We start from the raw sequence: 19,851 nt of genomic DNA on the forward strand, positions 1-19,851 counted from the left end.
ATATTGAATGTTATTTCTGCTGAATTCTGATACAAGTGGACATGGAGAGTTTGGGTTTTGTCATTCCTTCTTGCAAAAGAAATGCTAACTCTAATTATTGTAAATTAAAAATAGTTAAAATGTGCATGTTTAATCGTTCTAATATACATTATTTTAGATATTTACAAGTTCGGCATTTTGTTCATTTCAAACTTCCTGATTTCCCTTAAATCTCAAGTTCTAATATTCTTGATTTATTATTTAACTTGCTGTTCGTTCACAGTGGATTAATGTTATCTATTTATAATGACTTATTGGATTTAAGAACAGCCTCTATGACTGGGATTAAAAATGATGGGATCATGATTTAAACATAACATTTTCAGATGAATGTTGGCACTCCACTCTTAGCTTGATTAATGATTCCTCATTTTGTGCAAGGCATTGTTTATAACAATTTAAGGTGATACATGGAATACATATGTCCAAACTCAAATTATTATGCAGATGTTGATCCATTATGTGAAAAGTGTAAAATTTTTGAGCATCATTTATTCATATATTTTGGGAATGCCCCAATTTAAGAAGATTTTGTGAAAACATTTTCCAAATTTTATCAATGTTTTTTTAAGATCAAAATAGAACCATTTTCTTTAAAAAAAAATGTGCATGTTCTTATGTCTGGTTAATATTCTGGAGCAAAGATTTGCTTGGTTGACTTGTATGTTTTCTTTTTACAAGTGGGAACAATGAGTTTTTGCGGGATGTGACAGTGTTGACTAGATTTGTTTATGGTTTATCAGTCAACGTCTCTAATAACGGGTCAAAGACATAAGGGAGAAAAATGATGCACAAATGAACATGAATACTTTTTATCAAAAGTAATTTTTTGACAACTAATGAGCACATGATGTTAGCAATAGTTTAAAATTAGATTAATGAGTTGATCAAAATCTAACATTGCAAATCGAAGTAAAATTACTATTTTCATTTGTGCGACACACCAAGATATATTACAGAAGATTAATATGTTTTACATCAGCAAAATAGAGTTCGTATTATAAAAGAAAAAGCTAATTCACTGCCAAAGGAAAGCAGAGATAGATCATATGTTTTTTTTCTCCCCCCATTTTTTGTCTCTATGCCCTTGTTTTAACCACTGGGAAATAACAAGCAGTTGTTAGTCTTTTCATTTTGTAATTTTGGCACATGTAGTTCAAAAATTCTGTATGATTGCTTCAAGTTGCACTAAAAAAGCTTGTTTATCAGTAGATGTTTGGAAGTTTTTATATAAACCTAATGAACATTATGGATTTAATATAACTGTATACAGAAAACATGTTTCATATGTTGTCAGAGCAGATGGAAGCAATCTTTGCCACAGTAATGCAGTGGAGCCATACGTTTTTAAAATTTACAAATATTAACTCTTCAAAGCACTTTTTCAATGTGCCCTGCTGGCAAAGTTTCTTTTTGTACATTCTTTCCTTATCTCTGTTTTACATATTTGATAGCTCTGAGAATTCAATTCTGAATTTCTCAATCATCTAGCCTGATCTTACAAAAGAAAAAAGTTGAGGTAAATGTTACAGAATTTGGCAGTATGTTTATTTCCACTTGGGTTAGGTTCCAGCTGTAAAGAGCACCTGACCACAAGTGTACCCCAGTTCTGAAAGCTGTTCTGGATCACGATAATACAAAGGCCACAAGGATGGTCGAGCTGAGCCAAAAGAAGTTCACAGTAATATTGACCATGACTTGAATATCCTTATAGACAAACGGAGAAGTGTACAGCAAAGATGCTGTGAAAACAGCAAGGTTGAAAGTAAATGTCACTGAAGGGAGATCAATGGAGATATTAGTGCCATGTGACTGTACTTCCTGGGAAGACAAGCAGTCATGACTATGGCCACCATTATGTCCACCTTCTATTAGGAGCTCTATCGAGAGCGTCCTAGCCAGCTGCATTACAGTGGAGTACGGTTGCTGCAAAGAAATGGATTGGAGGTCGATCCACAGGATCACAAGAGAGGCAGAAAGGAACGCTTGAGTCTACCAGGATTGTTGCCTGAAGAGGGCACGCAATATCATTGAGGCCCCCTTCTACCTTGCACATAACATCTTTCAGCTGCTCCTGTCAAGAAAGAGATTCAGGAGTATTAGAGCTAGCACCACCACCATGTGTTATGTCTGGTTGTCGGTCTGCATGTTTCGTCGGGTTGCACATGTTCAATCGGATGACGATAAACTTGACATGAATAAGGCTTGAAGGAGCAGAAGAAAATGAGGGTATAATGTGAAGTAGATGTCCTGTTGCCCTTTATCTTCTCCCATCACATTTGCCTGTGAGGGTGTTCTTGTTTGCTGGGCATTCTGTCGACAACCCTTCCTTCATCTTGTCTTACTCTTTTGTCCTTATGGTGGCAAACGCAAGGGTGATCTTGGACAAAAAAATAATAGCTTTAAGGAGAAGAAAACACGGGACACTGTGTCATTGTGCTTGATAACATGGAGGATCAATTCATTTTTCTGTGGTATACCCATATCCCTCTATTCCCTCATTATCTCAAAATTTATACATCTGCTGAGACAACCCAATCTGTGACTTATGATCTTTGTCTTAAATTGCCTGCCCAGTTTTTTTCTGAGACTGTGAACCTTGGCACGAGAGCCCTCAGCCAAGGGAAATATTCTCACAGCATCCACCTTGCTGATCCCCTTTAAACTTTGTAAGTTTCAATGAGATCAACTCATTCATCCAAACTCAATAGAATACAGCCCTACCTGACTCCATCACTTCTTATATGGCAAATGTGCCTTCCTTGGAACCAATTCAGTGAACATTGATGGCCTCCTTTCTATGCCAGTCTATCCTTTTTAGGGAAGAGAAGCAAAACTGTACACAATAATCCACCTGTAAGGTGATCACCTAGTAAGGGATAACTGCAATAATATAGCATTATTACTGCACTGAAATCCTCCTGTAATAAAAGTCAACATATCGTTTGCCTTAATAATTGGTTGCTGTACCTGCATCTTTCACTGTTATCTTTCAGTGATTTAATGCACAAGGATGCCGAAGTCCTTTCAAACAGAAACGTTTATTATCTGACAGTATTGAAAACAACTCGGCACCTTTCTCTTTTTTGTATCAAAGTAGTTGGTGTCACATTTTTCTTGTTATATTTCATCTGTCGTGCTTTCATCACTAATTTATCTTGTCTAAATCCCCTTGAAAACTGCTTACATCCTCCTATTCACCTGCTTTGATGTTATTTATAAACGTTGGCTTTTGGTCCCACTGTTAAATCATTGATATAGGTTGTGAATAGCTGGAGCCCAAACATAATATCCCATCAGTTGCACCTTGCTTTTCAACTTTTTTTTGTTCTTTCCTTTCTGTTAACCATTTCTCAATTGATGCCAATATGGTATCCCCAATTCCATCTGACCTAACCATGTTGATCAACCTCCTGCAGAAGATCTTATCAAAACCCTTCCAAAAATATAAATGCATCACATTCATGTTTACCCATATCCGTTTTACTTGTCATAATCTACCAACTCTACTCAATCTCGTTATTTTCTAAATGTCCTATTCTAACATCCTTAAATAATGTTTCTCTACAATCTGTATTAGCTTGGTACATGCTTATGCCTTTTATTCCCGCTTCCTTAAATGTACATTTGCAACACTTTCCAATCTGCGTATTATTCCTCACTAGAGAAATGTGGAAAATGATTTAACCAGAATATACAATTCTTCTATTAACAATTATTTCAAAACTCATCCAATTTGCTAATATACCAAAAGAGAAGAACAGTGTTGCGTGAGGAAGCTTGTACGTAAAACCAGTGTATGTTTTGTACAATTTAACAGGATTTGTGACATCTTGGGTTCTACAATTTAAATGCAAAAGATTGAATTTCAAGTAGCAGACAAAAACATTGCACAAACAAATTTTGAGCCTTTCATCTTTATTGTAGTTTAGATATTTGTTGGTGTTTTGAACATGTGGAAGCAATTCTATCCATTTTTCTTCCATTAGCTCTACAAGATTAAAGAGTGAGATGGGTCTCATCAGCCTTTCTCTTACAAAATGAAATAATTTTTCTCCTCTCTCCAGGTTTTCCTTTTATAAAAAAAAACACATTTCTTTGACCAAGCTTTTTGCCACCGACAGTAGCATCTTAAGTGGTCCTTGTGTTAAACATGGTTTCTGTGAAGCAGCTTAGGATATTGTAACATGTTAAGTAGACGGTGAAGAGACAATTTGCTGTTGCTTTCACAATGTTGTGAGCATGGGATTGTCTTCAGAGCATGGGATTGTCTTCAGAGCATGGGATTGTCTTCAGAGCATGGGATTGTCTTCAGAGCATGGGATCGTCTTCAGAGCATGGGATCGTCTTCAGAGCATGGGATCGTCTTCAGAGCATGGGATTGTCTTCAGAGCATGGGATTGTCTTCAGAGCATGGGATCGTCTTCAGAGCATGGGATCGTCTTCAGAGCATGGGATCGTCTTCAGAGCATGGGATCGTCTTCAGAGCATGGGATCGTCTTCAGAGCATGGGATCGTCTTCAGAGCATGGGATCGTCTTCAGAGCATGGGATCGTCTTCAGAGCATGGGATCGTCTTCAGAGCATGGGATCGTCTTCAGAGCATGGGATCGTCTTCAGAGCATGGGATCGTCTTCAGAGCTTGGGATCGTCTTCAGAGCTTGGGATCGTCTTCAGAGCTTGGGATCGTCTTCAGAGCTTGGGATCGTCTTCAGAGCGTGGGATCGTCTTCAGAGCGTGGGATCGTCTTCAGAGCATGGGATCGTCTTCAGAGCTTGGGATCGTCTTCAGAGCGTGGGATCGTCTTCAGAGCGTGGGATCGTCTTCAGAGCGTGGGATCGTCTTCAGAGCGTGGGATCGTCTTCAGAGCGTGGGATCGTCTTCAGAGCGTGGGATCGTCTTCAGAGCGTGGGATCGTCTTCAGAGCGTGGGATCGTCTGCAGAGCGTGGGATCGTCTGCAGAGCGTGGGTTCGTCTGCAGAGCGTGGGATCGTCTGCAGAGCGTGGGATCGTCTGCAGAGCGTGGGATCGTCTGCAGAGCGTGGGATCGTCTGCAGAGCGTGGGATCGTCTGCAGAGCGTGGGATCGTCTGCAGAGAACCTTCAAAAATAAACTGAAGATACTACAATGGTCAAAAGGAAGATTCAAGTTATGCCACCTTTCAGATAAACTAAAGAAAAAATTGCTAGGCTTACAGAAAACCTAACAATCAGGAGGAAATCAAAGGTGTCTTGTCTCACGACATATATTAATGTTCTTTGAAACATAACCTGAGTTAAAAAGTGTCAATCTCCCCCATTGTCAATCATTGCTATGTGCCTTGAATGCAAATATCTGATTCTGTGTCATTTCCAAAATTAAGGGCGAGAGGAACTTTGTGTCACAGAATAATTGGCTCATCGTCTTCTTGAAATATACTAAACCACCAAACATGAAAATGTGCCATTTCCTTGGATGTGGTAGCAGGGAACAAACTATTTGCCTGTATATTCTCTGAAATGGTATGGTAAAATAGTGGCATCACCAATAATAAAAGCAAGTCAGTGATTTAAGAATTCAGTGATGAACTTTGCCCTTACATCTGGATAGATATGGGTTATACTCATTGTAATTTAGGAGAATGAGGGGGGATCTCAATGAAACATACACAATTCTCACGAGATAGGTTAGATGCAAGAAAAGTTCTTGCACCTTGCAATGGTGGAAATGTTCAGAACAAGGGGTCACAATCTTGGGATAAGGGATTAGCCAGTAAGGACAAGAGGTGGTGAGAAATATTTTCACTCAGACTCCTCAACTGGTGGAACCCCATACAACAGAAGTCACAGAGAGCAGTTCATTTGATATATTCAAAAGGGATTTGGATGTGGCTATTATGGCTAAAGAGATCAAGGACCGTGGATAGAAAGCAGGAATAGAGTTCTGAAATCGTATGATCAGCCATGATTGTATTAAATTGTGGAACAAGCTCGAAGCACAAAATGGCCTTTTCCTGCTCCAACTTTCTATGTTAAGAGTGATAACTAATTGTTTTTTTCTCATTTTGATGGAACAGTCAAATGTGCATTTTGTATTAGTCGGACTTCAAATTTCAAGTACCCAATTTTATTTGATAGAAAGAAAGCTTCTTCTAAATTAGATTATATTTTACTAGTTTGATCAGCCGCAAGGCTGAAGATTTCTTTATTCAAAACCTCTGCTAGCTGTGTAGCAGTCTTTAATGTTTTCTGCTTTGGTTACAAAAAGGAAGGTTCTCAATTTAATAAATTCGTTGTTATTCAGAGATCACGAGTTTCAGATGCATGGGAGATCAGAGTCGTATTCGTTAGAGAGGTTAGATAGCTGATATCAAAAAGGAGTATGAACAGATTTTGTTAAACCAATAAAGTTAGGTAATGGAATAATTCAATTTCAGTCGACTAATTTGAGAAGACCGCCCCCCCCCCCCCCCCCTGCACTTTGAGAAGGAGAAGCAGTGGAGACAACCCTACAGGACGGTGACCACAGCAGCAAACCAGTGAATGATTCAGCGGCTGAAGGACCCAGATTGGCTGCAGACTGTTGGTGACTTGCAGTTGGAGGACCCACACAGCTGTGGGCTGCTGTAGGCTGGCTCATGGGAACCAGGTATTGGAACCAGACATTGAGAGGGTACTAAGGGGAAGAAGGGCTCCTGAAGGGCCTCAGGATTGGATCTGGAGCTCAAGATGCTGATGAATCGAACAGGGGTCTGTGCAGCTGCAGAAGCTGTGAGAGCACTGGACAGTCAGTGACTCTGAAGAGGCTCTCTGTTGCTTCTCTTTCTCTTAATGTTGGAAAGCCAGACAATGCTCATAGTGACTCTTTGTTTGTCCTATGGCTGACACAAGTTGAAGCATATCATGTAAAATTTCAATGAATTAATATATGACTATAAAATTAACCTTAGAGCCTTGAGTAATCCTTGCTATCATGCCTTACTACCATTTCCTGCAAGGTTTATCTGATGATTTCTCTAACTGAAATTGTCAGTTAATAACTTTTTATAGTGTGAGTACCTCCCCACAACACTGGCTAGAAATAGTTCAAACTCCCTTCGTAGAGATTATTCAGACCTCAAACCAGTAGAAGAGTCTTTAATTCAATACATGCTGAATATGAAAGGGAACTTTATACATTATAGCTGGGAATACAGTGTTTTAAAATCAAGAAAATTTTGTGGTGCTTGTTAATTTACGAGCAGCAGATTTAAACTCATTTTGAAACTTTTTTCATTTTCACTGATCAAAGCAAAATTCCAACGATGTGTGTATAAAAAAAGAAAAGAAAAAATACATTGTATGTTTTTAAAAAAATGGTGTTAGTCACCATGTAAAAATAAAACACATTTAATAAATTGTTCACATAATTTTTCCATAAGTTGTCAGATAATTCTTGATTTTTGTTATTTAGATGTTTGGCAAAATGATTTGGTATTTCTAAATGAAGACTTCATCTCTAAAGCAACTGTCATAAACCAGTAAATTTTGTTTGGCTTAGTTTTATTCTGCATAATTTCCTTTTGTTTAAAAAAAAACCTAAAGAAATTATGCTGTTTATTGATTCTGCGAAGAATTATTCATGCCAAAGCCCTCAAGAAACACTGAAATCAAAATTGAATATTAATACTTCTGAATATTATTACTTTATCTATTAGTAAATTGGTCATGATCTTGTAATTTTATGCGGTATACAATATTACTTTCTCTCATCTAATCTGCATCTCTTGACTCACATTATTGGTTTGAATGCAGGTGTAAGAGGAGATGTTGAAAAATTTGGAGCTGTGGAATATTGGTTCCGGCTACGAGTAGCAATGGATCAGGCTATTCGGCTGTACAAGGAACGAACAAAGGCCTTCGGATATATAACTTCCAGTCATCGTGCACAATCAGACAATCACACAGAACAGGTGAACATGATATTTTGGTGGATTTAAGTTTGGAAGCTTTGAATAAAATGCTCTGAGGGAAAAAATATTTTAAACTGTAATGGAAATATAACATATTTAGATTATGATCTGCGTGACAATAAGTTTTCTTGGTAAATATACATATGATCTTAACCAAACTTTTTAATTATTGTATGATTGGTCAATTGGCTCTTTGCAGTGGAACCACAAATTTATGTTTCTATTTTATATTGTGTTCTAGCTGCATTGAAAATGGAAAATGTTCAATATTTCGCTAAATTTTGAAATTAAATACAAAAGCAAGGTCCTAGTTGATTTTATCTTAGCCTTTGATAAAAGTCAACTTCCTGATTCAAAGTCCAAGTCATCTGTCACCAATCCTTCCTGGTGGATGGCCTGGAAGCATGTGCCTTTTTCTCCCTCCTACATCATATGACTCCCAAAAGCAGCATGGGAGCTTGACAGGACAAATATTTTTCAAGAAAGTTGCATTCATCATGTCGACATTGAAACTCAGTTCATCTTGGTTCATAAACTTCAGATCGTCTTTTAAAGAACCATGCCACCATTCATAGGAGAGTATTAATCAAAAATACTTTAGTATGTCTTCAAAATGCTGACCATGCCATTGTTTTGTGTCAGTTTGTGTGGTTGCCAATATGCATGAGATATTCCAGGAATTAAGACTAGGCCAGTACAAATAGCGTCTTTTAAGCTTTGCCAATGCCATTTTACATTTGTTATTTCATCATAACCAGATAATCTAAATGCAATACAGGTTTTAGTATTGCTGTAAACCTCAAATATTGGCAGTGTTAGTTCAAAGCAACTCCAAAATCAAAATATTAAACAAAGCACGTTTCAACACAGCCATCATTTAAAAAGATAGAATTTAGATTCGATTGAGGCATTTATTCTGCCCTGAATGGTGAACGATCGATTTTTATGGTGAAACAACCAAGATCCTTGATTTTACACCAGATTCAAGAGGCCTGAAAAGAAGGCATCCTGCTCAGAGGAAATGCTCCTTCGCAGGCTTCCACCTCCTCCGAGTTTTAATGACTATGAATAATAAGCTCCTCAATCATTAAAAAGGTTATGGCATATCCTTTGGTTGGCATTGCACTGTTAATCAAGGAATGCATCATTACTCTGTTATGGGAGGATATCCCAGAAACCTCATTAAAGTAGTTCACATGTGTTGGGCACTATCAGTTGCCCCAATAATTACAAGGACAAAGACTGAGGGGAAAGATAGGCTTTATTGCACAGAACACTTGAGCTGGCCCGGATCCAAACTAGGGAAGTGCAGGGAAGGGAGAGGTGGCCCGACCTTTATGGCCTGGGTCCCAGGGGAGGAGTCCAGGTAAGAGTGTCAAGAGGGATGGACCAGCCGAGCCAATTAGCATACACATTCCACACTATTACAACATGTTTAGGAATGAAGAAAAAAAATGGGGTTTGTCATTCTGTTGAGTTGTATTGTAGACCTCCAGAAGGTGAATAAGAGATAGTGAAATAAATAAACAGTATAGCAGAGTGATGGATTATAGTTTTAGAGGATATCACATTTTGTGAATATTAACTGGGATTGCTTTAGTATGGAAGATTCAGAGGGTACAGAATATTTGAGAAATATCAGAGAAAGCTTTATGACACAGTGTGCATCTTGGCCAATGAGGAAAGAAGCAAACAATGAGAAGCTGGAAGGACTTACTGATTTACTCAGCATTCATGGAGAGAAATAATTAATTAGTATCTTGGGTTGGGACCCAACTGAGTTTGGAAGCCCAAACTGACTGTATTTACACTAGTCAATTCTAATTCTTCCTATTTTAACCAGATATTTATGATTGGACAACAAGCTCAAGGCTTTTTTATTTTACCTAATGTTACCGGGAAATGTGAGCTGTTTATACGTCAGACAGCAGCAACAATAGCCAACCCCAGCAGTACATTAGGATATCTTACTGTTCAGCCTTTTCAAACTGGTGCAAACTAGTTTCAGTCACAGTATTTAAAAAATCTCTTCCTTGAATGCCCTGACTGAAATTATTCACAATTCCTTCTCTCACAGACTTCCTGTTGAGACGTACATTATGGCTTCTGGATAAGGAGTATAAATATTGGCAAGGGAGAGTCTTACCAAGCAGCAGACCTGTGAGCATATATGGTTCACTGACCATTTATCATTTAACCCATTCACTGTTTAACACCAACACGCAAATCTCTGAAAGAAAAGTATGTGCTTTCCCCTTTTTTCACATCTCTCCGTTCAATTCGAGGTGGTGGGATGAATGAGAATAGAACATAGGAGAGGTGAGTCTCATTACCCCCTTTTGTTGGGTTCTCATGACTTGGAAAATAACAGAAATGGCAGCAGATTGAGTCTCCAGCAATGTAATCAGGGTTACTTTCTGTGATCTAAGTCATGATCTTCACAGGCCACTTGTTGCATTTCTCTCTATAAGGTTCTGGCAGGCTGTGTGCTGCCCACAATGGTTGAAACTGTCCTCCTCCGTACTCTTTGCCAGTGTGCCCATTGACTGTCATGTATAAAGTAATGGTCCTTCAAATAACCTTGAACTACCTTACCAATTAGAAATAACTATTAGTTTAATAATGTGGCAGCAGAAAGAATGTAAGAGGCAGCAGAAGGAGATGGATGAAATGTGGAATGTTAATTTTAGGATAAAGAAGGAATGAGAGGAAAGTAAAGGCTTGCAAGAACCTAAGAGGTGAGACTGCAACTGGTTTGCAACTCAAAAGAGAGTAAAGCAAGATTGTTTTCTTAAGGCTGCACAATTTTAATCTCAATCCTGCTTGCATCATAAACTTTCTTGCAACATCACTGCCAGTGTGCTCAGTGCAATTCTCTACATGTTCTTCTCTGTAACACTGCCAATTGTGGAAATTCTTCTGTCCGTTTGCTCTTCACAAAACTCTTTGCATGAGGTTTGGATAATTACTACAGTAATGATATTTGATATTTTTCATGGATTGGAACAGTTGAACAAATGATACCATGTGAAGTTTCAGTACTGTATTTTTTTTTTAAAAACATGCAAAGTTTCAGTAGTCTATTTTTAAAAAAAAAACAAACCAGAAAGGACGATTAGTTCATCATTGCATGTTGTTTTGAGGGACTCGAACTTGCGATGGGCCATGCTGACCTGATATTTGCCTGCATGCCAGCAGTTATCATGCATCAAAAGTCATTGATTGGCTATAAAGTTGCATCACAGATACAATGCTGGCATCTATCCAACATGAGCAAAAATGTCTTAGTGCATCCAATCTGTAAGATTAATGGACAATACAATCAATTACTTGCCCCATTAATCACATCCCAGTGATCAGGTGAAGGGTTGAAGTTATCAACAGTGAGCAGATATCACCACTCAGGATCACGATCGTCGTAATTTCCTCCATTATCAACAAACTCAGATCTCAATCATTGACCAGAAATGTAATAAGAACCAGCTCATAAGTACGGTGGCCTCAAAAGCAGATTAGAGGTAGGATTATCTGCAGAAAGTTGCCCCCTGACTCCCAAAGCACTAGATGTAGCCTTGTCAGTAATACCCATATCATTTGGAAAATGCATCTCCCTGATACAGTATTAATATATATTTATCTTTTGTTTGAGTCTTATTTGTATAAGATAAGTACTTTAGGACAATTTTTAAAATTTAGCCATACAGCACAATAACAGGCCATGAGCCTTTGTTGCCCAGTTACACCTAATTAATCTACAACCCCCAGTACGTTTCGAATAGTGGGAGGAAACCGGAGCCCCAGTGGAAAGCTTGCGCAGACAGCGCGGGATTCAAACCCTGCTATAATGGTGCTGTGCTAGACGGTACGCCAAGGTTGGCCATTTCAAACTTTACCAAAATGGAGGATAGGCAAAGTCAGCGTCCGAAACTCTTGGAGTGTGCGCCGCTGTCGCAGTTTCCCCTCGTTGCGTATGCACCAGCCGGCACTTCGTGCATTTCTCCCTCATCACGCATGGCCAGCCAGCACTTTGTGCACCGCCGTCACGCTTCCCTCACTAACGATTGCGTGTGAGAAGAAACAATGGCCACGCACACTGCATTTAACAGGTAAGTGCCTTTTCCGCTACTTAATTTGTCCTGCATTCGAGGGTGTAGGGCCTACACCCCCTAATGGAAGACAAATTAATGTCTGGCTCAAGGTGACACTGGACAGAAGGCTCAAAAGCTGGACTGTCTAGCCTAAAATGGGACGTCTGGCCACCCTAGCCATACTGCCCAAAGACCAGGAAAAGTGTTAGTTAAATGCAAGTGAGTGCTATTTCATTCTTTACAGTATATATAAAGAATGATATTGTTAAAGTGGTTGAGAATTGGAATGTTAATGTAGTTCCTTTGTCTCTTTATTCTTATTTATCGTGCCATTTTTCTCTTTACTGATTTGAATGTGAAAATAATAGTAGCAAAGATTACAGAGGCATGGAGATAGGAAAGCAACGGGATTATGTGGAATTAAACAGGAAAGTCTGTTTAATGATTGTAATGCAATACACAGTGTTGGAGAAACTCAGCAAGTCGCACAGCATCTCTGGGCTCAGGCCCAAAATATTGATTACCCTTTACTTCCTATAGATGCTGTGTGACCTGCTGAATTTCTCCACACAATTCGGTGAAAAACCCTGCTTTACAGACTTAGTGATTTCAATGGAGAGTAAAATTTAACTGGGATCTAACACACAGATTTCAACAGTTTTCAAGTAAAAATTGCAGACAACACTTCAGTCTTGTATCCACAGCGTCTGATTTAAAATATTTTTTCACTGATCCCACAGGCAAATGCTACATCTCTGGCAGATGGTAACATGAATGATCTTCACATAACTATCAAATCTTGTGACCACCTGCAACATAAAAGGAAGAACACCCAACCAAGTCCCTACGCTGTCTACAAATTCTTTGACTTCTCTGACCATGACACTGCTATCATTCCCAATAGCAACAATCCACAGTTTGATGATTTCATGAGATTCCGCATACCAATGAATGCAGAGCTTGATCACTATTTAAAGTCTGAATCATTACACATTTACATATTTGACGATGCAGATACTACTGATGCTTCCTACCTGGGAAAGGCTGAAGTTCCTCTTATTCTGTTAGCACATAACAAGGACATCTCAGGTAATCATTTTAAATACATTTTTTCCCTTTGAAAAGTAAGCTCCCTGTTATTAATATATTTTATCAATCTTTTTTGAGTCCTATTTGAATTTGATGATAATAGGATAAGTATATTGTGAGCAAGTAAAGATAAATTTTAAGTGGATGACGAGTATCGGAAACCATTGCTGCAGTAAAATTATTGAAGAGGTAAAGAAAGCAATCTATTTCTGGGGAAATAATTCAGTGAAGCAAATAATCCCAATGAGAATAGTAAGAATACAAATTTAAATTAAATTGCATTGTAACAGGCTAATTCAGCCCTACAAGTCCATGCCGCCTAAATGGCACCTCACTAACCTACACCCCGGTATGTTAACTAATTTTATAAAAATGGAAGATGTGATGAATGGAAGAAAATAAGTTGTCTACTTCTAAAATATAGAAACTATCTTTTAACCCATTAATAGCAAGAGAAAGATCTTTGAATGACATTCTTACATGGGGAAGAAGATAATGAGGTTATAAGACTGAGCTGATGTAATAAGTGGTAAAATGTATCCATTCTTTAGAATTGTAGGAATATGAACTTAGGCCATAAGGCTATTGTTAAAATGGAAGACAACAATTTGATATGTTGGAAAAAGTGGTCAATTCTGCCTCCAAGACAAAAGAAATATAAGCTGTTAAAAGTATGTTTGGACTCTTTAAATTTCACCTTATCCCAGAAAAGAAACTGCCAAAAAGTAGAAAGCCTATACAGGTAGAACCTTCTTTGTATTTTTTTTAAATCCTCCTGTAGTAGCAAACTTCTGAAGTTATAAAAAGCATGTGTCCATTAGACAATAGACAGTTGGTGCTGGAGTAGGCAAATTGGCCCGTCAAGCCAGCACCGTCATTTTTCAGATCATGGCTGATCATTCTCTGTCAGTGTCCATTCCCTGCCTTATCCCCATAACCCTTAACTCCCCTGCCCACAAGAGCCTTATCTAACTCCCTTCTGAACATATCCAGCGAATCTGTCCCTACCACCCTCTGTGGCAAAGCATTCCACAGATCTACACTTCTCTGGGTAAAAAAAAAATTTTCCTCATCTCCATCCTAAAGGGCCTTCCCTGTATTCTTAAACTATGCCCTCTAGTCCTAGTCTCTCCCAACATTGGGAACATGTAATCCGAATTTACTCTGTCTAGCCCCTTGATAATCTTAGATACCTCAATCACGTCTTCCCTCATCTTTCTAAACTCCATCGCATATAAGCCCAGTCTTTCTAACCTTTCAGCATATGTCAATCCTGCCACCCCGGGAACTAACCTTGTAAATCTGCGCTGGATTCCATCTATAGCGAATATGTTCTTCCTCAAATTTGGGGACCAGAACTGGACGCAATATTCCAGGTGAGGTCTCACCAGGGCCCTGAACAACTGCAGGAGGGCATCCCCTCTTTATGAAAGCCAACATGCCATTTGCTCTCTTCACCAAAAAAGCTATCCTGAAGCTAGTTATGCTTAGATATAAATGAAAAAAGAAAGCTAAGTATATGTACACGGTGTTATTCACTTGCATTTGGAAAATCGGTCCTCTTATTTCACTCCAAGATGGTTCAGTTAATTATCAGTTGAAGAGCTCGTGGAATTGTTGTGGCTTGTTTCTGCTGACAATCTTTCAGAAATTCAATATGTAAAGATCCATTTTCTGATATTTCAAAAATATTTTGGCCTTTCAATGCAGTCCTTTTATGGTACCATCTAATTCATTTCTCTCCAGGTACATTTGAACTCAGAAATACTGAGCAACAAGTCATTGGCACCATTAATGTTGAATTAAAATGGATGATCTCTTATTTGCCACCAAAGGAATCCATAATGACTTTGGATCAAGCTGAGGTGATTCAAAAGCAGGAACCAGAAAAGTTACCAGTGAAAAGAGAAGTTAAAAAATCTTTACTTGACCAATCGGAGGAATCAATTTTGGTATCTAATTCTATACACTTTTATTGTTTCCGTGTTACTTTAATAATTCATTTTATCAGGTTTACTCTTGTCTAGTTCATTCATGCTTGGAATGTATTGTGTACCCAGGAAATTAATGCAGAAGCATAATTATTCAGAATTAAGGCTAATCAGAAGATATTACTGCTTGTGTTGATCCAGCAGGGCATTGGTTATAACAGAATCCTCAGTGGATTCTCTGGTCCTTGTATCAGCAAATGGCCTGCATTGAGAATCTAGAAGCAACAGTGACATAATTCAAGAGGAACTTGCTCAGTGATTCTCTGGGAGTGGTAATGCAGGCAGGGTTCATTGTCTTGGTTAGTCCATGGGTTGATAATGAGGGCACGTGGTCAGGAAACAAAGAAAGAGGTGAAAATTGTTCTTTCTTAATTGGGAGTTGTAGAGGTCTTGATTTGGGTCAATCTCTGTGACATCTCTCTTTGATCTTATCATAGAATTTTGGAGTTTTATGTTCTAACCATGTGCTTATTATCAAGTGAGTGGACATTTTTTTTCCATGAAAAAATAAATTGTGTTTGACATCAGTGAAATTATTGTCATGGGGTGGCTTTTCATTTTCTAGGTGAATTCCAAAACAGTTTTTGGTGCAATGTTTGAAAAAATAATGAAAGTTCAAAATTGATGAAATAATGAAGCTATCAATTTAAACCACATAAGAAATAAGTAATATTTTTAAAGAGGGTGGAGAGGAAGATGTCCAGTTGAAGCAAGGTATTTTGACCCTTCTTTACACAAAGTGCCATTAACGTCAGTAAGATTCAAAGATCATATTGCTGTGGTCTTTTTATCAGATCAAGTGGAAATAAATAGTAGAATTTAATAAATTCCAAAAATAATGTTTTATTTTACATTTTTACAGAAGTGTCTACCTTTTTGATCATAGGGCCCATTTGGTTTCCAGTCTGAACTGTAGGAGTTTTCTATTGCTTAAACTTCTGATAGCTGTTTAAAATCAAAATGTCCACATGCATTTTTGTAATTCTACCCCACCTCTCAACCATTGCTGAGCTCCACTCTAGCCCCCAAAATTGTCAAAATCTTTCATTGGCTCCATTTTGGAAACCAGTCATGTAGAAGTTACTTGATTGATCTGCTGGTAGTTGGATTGTTAGAGCTGTGCCTGTAGTTTAAAGCCATTATCAAATCAAATGAGGGGTTCTTTCATTACTATTTCTGTTTCGAAAACCACTTGCTCCAAATTCTCCCTGCATTTAATATTGAAATCATTGTTCAGAAAATTTTAACACCATTTGCCAGTATAAATCACTTAGTCATAGAGTCATAACAGAAGTAGTCCTGGTTCACCAGGTCTATGATGAACATCAAGTAGATATTTTTACTAATCCCATTTACCCCTTGTTCTGTGCATATTATACCTTGGCAATCGATGTGATCGTTCAGATTATGAGTGTACCTGTCTGTCATCACCCGACACCTTGCCCCTGGTCAGTAAAGCCCTAGCAATGTATTCCCTTGCTTTCCACGGTAGCATAAGATAAATTTAATCAGACACTAAATTCACCTTTATGCTCAGTAAAATGTATACTACTTGCTGCTTTTTAATTTCAATGTGCCCAAGAATTGTTCCCCCAATTGAAATCAACTACTTAGCCTTTGGGGATTTAGCAAGGAAATTGTGTGGGGCGGGGGAAATGTGATGGCGTATGTCCTGTGTGGAGAATATTAATGAAGTGTCTCGGGTGATCCAGCCTACATTTCTCATTTGCATTGCATGTGATTTTAAGTCCATGGCAGGAGCACACAATTTGAAAACTCATGCAAAAGACAAACTATTGGAGTGAATTAAGCATCTTCCATTTTGGGGGTGGGGGGTGAGGGGGGGATGATGGAGGAGCAGGGAGAGGAATTGTCCATAAGAAAACCGATGCACTGCTGTGGAGTGATATAAAGCAGTACTATTTGCCTTTCAATTTGTTTATCAAGTGCTGATTCCTCCTGTATGGCTCCCAAGGGGCAGATGGGGATCTCTTGCATGGGAAATATCAGCTTCAGTTTCAATGTACTACTCTTTATATTCTTCTAAGGTTATGTGAAGTGTATCATTGGCGAAGACCATAAAAGATGCAATTTATTGTAATATCTGCAAAAATAACCTGAGAACTAAAACTGAGCAAATGTTGAGGTAAATGAAGGAAAATTCCAGAGAAAGAAAGAAATAATTCTCTGGCAATTGTTATTTTAGGCACCGAAACTTAAAAAACAATCCATTAATTTTGATGATCAAGAAGAAAGAAGAGTTTCATGGGCTGATGAAAAGATTTCTGACAGCGCAGTGAGTGTATACTGTATTATTTGGCCAACCATTGCTGTTAATTAGATTAGCCTTCATTTTTCATCTATATTTTCACATTTTTCAGAGCAAGTTGCTGAAATTTCAAATTGATAATAAAATGGAACAGTTGAAACTTGAATAGACAGAGAAGGCCACATTCTGTCTCCCTTCTCAGTCTGAATTTGGAATCTTGACATGGGCCACACATACACGGAGAAGTAAATCAATTACATTAAATTTATGTGGAAGAGTCAAAACAAATTAATAATACTCCATCATTAATTTTCAGGGTGACAACAGTTATTGGTATTAATTAACCCATCTTATTTCACTACATTTTAATGAGGCAGTGTTGGAAAAATTGTAGGTGATTGTGAATTAATTTTTCCTTTATATAAATTGGAAAGGTTTGTCATCTCATCAACCTTCTTCCTCAAACCACCACCAACAATGTGAGCAATTTAATTTCCATAGAGAAATGTCAGCGTAAATACTTACTGAGCCTGTGGAGTTACAATGTCATTTTTCCACTATCTGGACTTAATTTTCTGGTTTGGCACCCTAGAAACTGTTATTTTCTTTTGCACAAAGTATTTTTATCATCTATCCTTAACCTATCTATCTGGGAGCCAACCCTGCCTCTCGCCAGATATTTACCCAGTTCATTTGGAAGAATTTTAATGAACTGCCTTTCCTGAGTTTCTTTCACTGAGGTTCTGTGCGAAAACATTTCTTCTAAACATTGCTCTAACTTGAAACTTTAGTTTTAAATCTTTGTATTATTTCTATGCTCATACTTTTAGTCAGTTCAACTGCAAGGAATCCATCTGAACACAATTTTGGTCATGAAGTAGTGGAGAGGTGTCTAAAATGGATTACTGAACAGACTCCAGGATGTTCAGTTCCCTGCATTGTCTTCCAGTATTTATTTGAATTCTTTCCATTTATATTTTTTCCTTTGTTATTATTATTTTTTTAAATTTCAGATCCTCACTGCAAAATGGCAGCATTTATTGCCCAGCCTCAATTTTTCTTGAAAAGACATTGGTAGGTCACTTTGAACTACTTTACTCCTTCTGTTCAGGTATTCCCACAGTGCTTTTGAACAGGCACTTCTAAGATCTCGAGACAGCATCAACAAAGGAAACATGGACACTACGGCACAGAAATGAGTCCTTTCACCTATCTAATCCATACCAAAATATATTTTCCACCTTTGACCTGCAATGAGCCATGGCCCTCAATACCCATCTCATCCATGTGCTTATTCAAACTTATCTTAAATGTTGAAATCAAACCTGCATGCACTACCTCCACTGGCAGCTCATTCCACACTCTCATAGCCCTCTGAGTTAAAAAGTTCCCCCTAATGTTTCCCTTAAACCTTTCAGCTTTCACATTTTAACCCATATCCTCCAGTTATCGTCTCTCCCAACCTCAGTGTTGGCCTTTACCCTATCTTTAGCCCTCTTAATTTTGTATACCTTTATCAAATCTCCTCTCATTTTCTGACGATCCAGGGTGTAAAGTCCTAACCTAGTCAACCTTTCCCTGGCCTGTAGTGAACACAAAAGTCAAGGAAAAAGCAAAATGAGCAAAATAACAGGAAATCTTACATTACAGACAGTGCCGTCTGGGGGAGGAGTCCAGACCAATAAAAGGGGTTAATTCGATATGATGAGGGGAGAGGTGAGAATTGATGATGTCTGTGTGAAAGGAGACAGTGAAAAGAGAGAGAGAGACTGAGCTGGGGAAAGGCGACGGGTGAAGAAGTTTTTTTTAAAACAAGAGCCTGAGAAGTTGATATTAATGCCATCCAGTTGGAGGGTCCCCAGTCGAGAGATGAGGTGTTGTTCCTCTAATTTGCATGTGGTCTCAGTCTGGCAGTGTATAAGGCCATGGACGGACAAGAAAGCAAGGGAATGGGATGGGGAATTGAAATGGTTGGCCACTTGGAGGTCCACGCTATCGCGGCAGACGGAGTCAAGGTGTTCAACAAAGCGATCTCCCAATCTGCGCCCAGTCTCTTTTCCCTATCTCCTTTCACGCAGTCATAATCAATTCTCACCTCTTCCCTGATCATATTCAATTAACTCCTTTTGTTGGTCTGGACTCCTCCCCCAGCCAACACTGTCTGTATTCTGAGATTTCTTGATTTTTCTCATTCAGCTTATTCCTTGAGGAAGGGCTCAGACCTAAAACGTCAGCAATATATCTTCATCCCCTTTGGACAGTGAAAGACCAGCTAAGTTTTTACAGCATTTTGGTGTGTTATTAATATTTCCCTGAAACTCAATTCTTCAAGTCCTAGCTTCATACTTGTAATTTTTCTCTGAGCTCTTTCAATCTTATTTAAATGGCAATATATTTCTAAGTCACAATTAATTAAAACATAAATATATAGGGAGAATCAAAGAAG

The 19,851-nt window shown here is 38.3% G+C and overlaps 1 protein-coding gene across 4 annotated transcripts in view; it reads left to right on the forward strand.

Moving 5' to 3' along the window:
* rpgrip1l (RPGRIP1 like) overlaps positions 1–19,851 on the forward strand; it is a 173,444-nt gene that overhangs the window by 69,636 nt on the left and 83,957 nt on the right. For all 4 annotated transcript variants that reach the window (XR_011345803.1, XM_069901588.1, XM_069901587.1 and 1 more), the window contains exons 17-20: positions 7,811–7,968; positions 12,797–13,145; positions 14,892–15,097; positions 17,343–17,432. Coding sequence is in view for 3 of the 4 variants with exons in the window: in XM_069901588.1 (XP_069757689.1) it covers positions 7,811–7,968; positions 12,797–13,145; positions 14,892–15,097; positions 17,343–17,432 (803 nt within the window). In the remaining variant the exon portion in view is untranslated. The remainder of the gene's footprint in view (positions 1–7,810; positions 7,969–12,796; positions 13,146–14,891; positions 15,098–17,342; positions 17,433–19,851) is intronic.

The sequence above is a fragment of the Narcine bancroftii genome, chromosome 10, assembly GCF_036971445.1.
Source record: "Narcine bancroftii isolate sNarBan1 chromosome 10, sNarBan1.hap1, whole genome shotgun sequence".
Classification (NCBI taxonomy): Eukaryota; Metazoa; Chordata; class Chondrichthyes; order Torpediniformes; family Narcinidae; genus Narcine; species Narcine bancroftii.